General features: G+C 41.5%; 1 protein-coding gene across 1 annotated transcript; it reads left to right on the plus strand.

Moving 5' to 3' along the window:
- The first annotated feature begins 1,212 nt into the window (after nt 1–1,212).
- Nucleotides 1,213–5,294, plus strand: LOC143821657 (small serum protein 5-like). The gene is made up of 4 exons (XM_077305864.1): nt 1,213–1,423; nt 2,344–2,437; nt 3,941–4,073; nt 5,125–5,294. The coding sequence occupies exons 1-4, from the start codon at nt 1,421–1,423 to the stop codon at nt 5,234–5,236; spliced, it is 342 nt and encodes a 113-aa protein (XP_077161979.1). The 5' UTR covers nt 1,213–1,420; the 3' UTR covers nt 5,237–5,294.
- Nucleotides 5,295–5,500: the final 206 nt, after the last annotated feature.

Raw genomic sequence — 5,500 nt, forward strand, 5'->3', positions numbered from 1 at the left:
AGACTGAAGGAAAAAGAAGAGGAGAAGGAACAAATCACTCAAGAAGAAGCAGAGACTTTACTGGGTTTCAAACCCACATTATCTTCACAACATGAGCATGTTAACAATCAACCACAACATAACCCAGAAGTGATTGAATTTCCTCTGTGGGTGAAAATGATACTTTGTGTCACCATTTAGGAATCTGATGCTTCAGATAAGACCATAGAAATGTTAATCCATCGACCAAGAAATACCTGTATTTCTGGGACTTTTGGCAAGAATTAACAGTTCCTCCTTTATTAAACAAACTGAATTTTAAATCTTAATTATTTTTTTTACAATGGATTAATAAATCATCCAAAAAGATAAATGATGTACTGGCTGCCCCTCGTAAGGGCTATGTTGATATTCTGAGACCCTAAACTTAGTAAGTTTACAAGAACCCATAGCATTAGCAAAAATGTGTATAGGATTTCAATTTTTTAAAAATGGCATTTAGAGGCTCAACACAATATGAAACCCTAAACTTACTTAGCTTCTGTGTAAATCCAGCTCTGCTCTTCAAGTTCCACTAGAACTTCTGTTCGGTCATAAACCTCAGTAGGAAGTCTATGACCCGACAATATAAGTATATAAATCCTCTGGCAAATGTTACAAGAATGTCTTGCCTAAATTCATTTTTCTTTCACTTAGATTCTTTGGTACTGTACCCAAGCACCAATAAGTAGAGGCTTTAGGGAAGATGTCCAACTGCATGAGTTGGGTCCAACTTCTCCTTTCTAGGAACAGCTGTCTCTGGGGATACAATCATGATTCTGCTAAATAAATGTGGACTTCTGAGAAGCATCAGGCCCACCATTATAGGAAACTTTGATTCTACTCTCTCCCCATTCTCTGAAGCCACTTTGAAATTTTAGGTGAAGCCCAAAAGCAGATTGCATACCTCCTGATCCCCCTGAGACATTTCTCCAGGATTTCACCAGGTGTGCTCTTTGAGCCCTTTCCCAGCAAACAGTACTGAATTTCCAGTCAAAGTGGACAAGGCATATCCATGGTAGAGCTTTCCTCACTTGGCCAGCCCAGCCTTAATCCTCTTTTGAAGTTTTTCATCACTTCCCATGCATCATTTCAAAGAAGATCCCGATTTAGTACTGAATTTGTCCTTATCTGCATGCATCTCTGAAGAGGACTGCCAAGTATTGCCCTTATCATTGGACAATAAAAATACCAGCTTAGTCAGAAGCAAATATTTAATCCCTGTCAAGGTTCCTTTTACATATTAATTCACCCAGAACAGCAGGGAAAGAGTGATGTTTCTCTCAACTTAGCCTCTCCCTCTTTTGGACTGTATAAATCTGGATCCCAGACTTCCTGCAGACATTGGCAAGGACCATTCCTTCACAACCTGAGCTGATTCTCTCTATATTGCACAGCAAGAATGGTAAGCAAGAATCCGGTTTGCATCTTATTATGGTCAATTGTTCATTTAATCTGGAAGGGCTCAAACTAATGAAAAGGTTGAATTAGAAGAGTAGATATTCCAGAGTGACAGTTCATGTCCTCTCCATGACTCCTGGTCCATCTAAGCCACACCAACCCCTCTTTTCTGTCACTCCTGCCAGTGTAGAACTGCCAGCAATGCAGGCATCTTTTGGACACCAATCATGGCTGTTCCTTAAGATATTGGAGTTTTATTTTGTTCTGTTAAACCTTTTCAGTACTGTTAATGCAGTTGTAATAGTGAAGAACTAAGTAAACTCTTGGTTTAGACCAATGGCTCTTGTACTTAAAGGTCATAGAATCATAGAATAATAGAGTTGGAAGGGATCTCATGGGTCATCTAGTCCAACCCCCAGCACTATGCAGGACACTCACAACCCTATCACTTTGAACACTTCTGAAAAACTGGCATTTACATCTAGTCAGTGTAAGATCTGAGCAGCTGAACGAGGAGCTACTCAGGATTCGTCATCTCTCATGGGCAGTATCTAGAGAGTTTTTATACAGCATAGTCCACTGCACTTATCTTTTGAGTTTTCCTTCCCCCTTTATAGGATTTTGAGGGCAAATAAATTATTTTCCAAAATAGTGTGCTATGATGAGACACCACATCTGTATCTGTATGACTGCAGCCTTGCCATTGTTTGTTTGTTATTTATCCTTGAATTTATACCCCACCACTCCTAGCATGCCGGCCTTGTCGATTACTCCAATTTCTGAAGCAACCTGTTGAATCCTATGGCTTTTTATACACTAAAACTCTTTAAATAGAATTGATTGCAAAGCCTAAATGGGGTACAGAACTGAATGCATTTCTTGAAGATATTTTTAGCTGACTCTTCTTATGTTGCTTCTTTTCAGAAAGTCCTCCTGACCGTGGCCATTTCATGCATCACCCTGTCCTTGTGTCATGGAGCTTGTTTTGTGCAAAAACCTAAAGTTGAAATGATAAAAGGTAATAATATCCAAGGGGTAAAGGTAAAGGTAAAGGTATCCCCTGTGCAAGCACCGAGTCATGTCTGACCCTTGGGGTGACGCCCTCCAGCGTTTTCATGGCAGACTCAATACGGGGTGGTTTGCCAGTGCCTTCCCCATCCAAGGGGTAGAGGGTTATTTTTTGGTTCAAAATGTGATTTTGGCAGAATGCAATTTCTATGTATATCTGTACTTCCTACTTACATCAATATTATCCCATGTGAAGTGTAGTATAGTAGCTACTTTGTTGGACTAGGTTCTGGGAGACCCAGGTTCAGATCTTCACTCTGTCATGGAAGCTTGTTGGGTGATGCTATCTTTCTCAGATAAACCTACCTCACAGGGCTGTCTTTTGATGAAAAATGGAGGAGGGGAGAACCATATTGTAAGCCACTTTAGGTCCCCATTGGGGAGATACATAGGTATGTATATGCTGTCAACTTACAGCTAACATATTGTGATCCCACCAAGGAGCTTTTGAGCCAAGGGAGAAGCAGAGGTGGTTTGCCACTGCCTTCCTCTGCAGAACCTTCTTGGTGGTCTCCCATCCAAGTACCAATCAATGCTGTTTAGTTTCCAAGATCTGACAAATCGGGGTATTCCATGCTGTCTTCCCACCATAACAGGGAGGAAAAAATGAGGTATAAATATTGCAGCTTATTAAGTTAGTATCATGGCTTTGACCAGAGAGTTCTGGATTTGGAGTGGTTGTTGAATCATGACCAAATACCTTGACTTTTCACCCATTTAGCTGCTGCCATATTGTGAGGCAGGAATCTGAATGAGAAAGCTACTCTCCCCTCCCATATATTTAGGTTCCCTGTCCTATTCCTATTATGTCGAATGTCCTACACAATCTTACCATTATATTGGCATTTGGAAGTATCACTTTAGCTTCACTGATTCTGAGATCCAAAACACCACCTTGATGAAAAAAAATATGATTCCGTAGGCTCCCTGGATAGGCAAAATGACTGTTAAACCCACTTAAAACTCCAGATTCTACAACAAACCCTTATGTCTGCATAGCCATCCAGTAGAAGCTAGTTCTGAGATCGCTTGTACTATGCTTCTGGCTCGCCAAAGTATCAAAGCAATATGCTTATAGATACTGTATGTGGGTTGCCATTTGCATGCCTCAGTGTAGCAGTGGCAGGAAATAGTGTCAGTGAAACAGACTCCCATGACATCACTTCCGGCTGCAAAACCAGAAGCAACATCACCATGATGTGGGATGCTCTAGGATTCAACTGAAACTAGGTTTTTCCAGAATTGATGTTGTGCTGGTGTGGAGCCCCATTAGAGTATGTCCCACCCTCAAGTTCCCAGGGTTAACCAGCCACTATATGTACTGTGTGATTGTTATATGTGGCATTTCTCCTCATTTTGCCTTGATATTCTGGAGCTAGTTTTATTAATGGCATTTGGAGGCTATGGCATTAAAGCAGATAAAAATGACAGGAATTTCTCTCTCCCACATCAGGTAAACTTGTGATTGTACATGCCTGTATTGATCCTTATGATAACAGCAAGTATGCCCCAGGGTCGAAGTGGAACACAGAAAACTGTCTGAGATGCAGCTGTAATAATAATGGAGAGATGACCTGCTGTGACAGGTAGGCTGAAGCCCAAATTTGAATGTATCTTGCCCTAAACTGGAGTTTTTTTCTCACGGGGAGAACAGGACAACAAAGCATCTGATAGATAACTGGTATCATTTCTAGGCAGATGGAGCTCCTGTTTGTGTTAAAGTGCCTCATTTAGAAGTTAACATGTGAACAGCTCTGATGACAGGCATTGTTGTAGGGTGCTTAGGCTAGGAGATATGGGCTCCGATCTCCACTGGAGCCCAGGGGTTGACCTTGAGCCAGGCACTCTTTCTCAGCCTAACCCACCTCAGAGTGTTGCTGGGAAGATAACCGGGAAGAGAGGAGAGACTTGCACTGTATGAATCCCTTGGAAGAAAAATAGGATACAATGTAAGGTGATGCATGGACTGATAGATACAATATGCTGTGTATTTGTTTCTTAAATTCACATCAGTTGGTCTGGTTGGACAGCCTTGGGAGGAAACTAATGCCAGAGGGTTTTTCCACTGGAACATGTGACATGAGGACAAATTAAACTAAACTACGATTGAACTAGATGACCTTTTAACTCAATGGCTCTGTAAAAGATTCAGAATGTACCTCCCTGCCCATGGAATGCCCTCCCCCTTTGAAAGATCAAAGGAAGGCCTTTCATAACAAAGAGTGCACTTTCCAGAGATATTTCAGTCCTGGTATCTTTTTTCTAGATATTCAGATAACTTAGCACTGAGGCCACGGGCTCAGGTTCTGAGCTGCATTCCTTTGCAGTGTTTCATGGACAGAAGAGTGACTGAACTCAGCCACCTTAGGCTACTTACAGTCCTGTTGGAGATGTGCTTACACAGCAGTTCTGTCAGAGCTATCTCAACGCAACCTACCTCACAGGGTTTCTGTTGTGGGGAGAGGAAGGAAAGGTGATTGTAAGCCACTCTAAGACTCCTTCTGATAGGGAGAAGCAGGGCATAAAGAACAACGCCTTCCCCTCTTCTTCTTCTAAACCTCCAATTCCAGATCCAGCAAACAAGCATTGCGCAAGTGAATAAAGACCTTGTTTTACATCTATTTGTTTTTGTTTCAGATATGGTGGCATTGCAGTCGTTGAAGGATGTGAAGCAGTTGCTGATCCAGAAACCTGCATGTACAAATTCTATAAGACTGATGACCCTTCAGTCCCATGTCCATGGATTTAAAGCCCCACTTTGTTCCGTTCATATATGAAAACCTGAATAAATCACTTCCTTCCATCTCTCTGTGTGTCTCTGGCTCTTGTTTGTTCTCTTCAAGGGTGTTAACAACATGTGTTTATTCAGATTGTTAAACAAAAATTAGAGTGGTCACTTCTGATGTGAATGTGATCATTTCTCTTAGAATCATAGAGTTGGAAGGAGCTATGCAGGCCATCTAGTCCAAACCCTGCTCAATGCAGGATCAGCCTGGAGCATCCACAATATATA

Source organism: Paroedura picta, chromosome 12 (genome assembly GCF_049243985.1).
Source record: "Paroedura picta isolate Pp20150507F chromosome 12, Ppicta_v3.0, whole genome shotgun sequence".
In the NCBI taxonomy this organism is placed as follows: Eukaryota; Metazoa; Chordata; class Lepidosauria; order Squamata; family Gekkonidae; genus Paroedura; species Paroedura picta.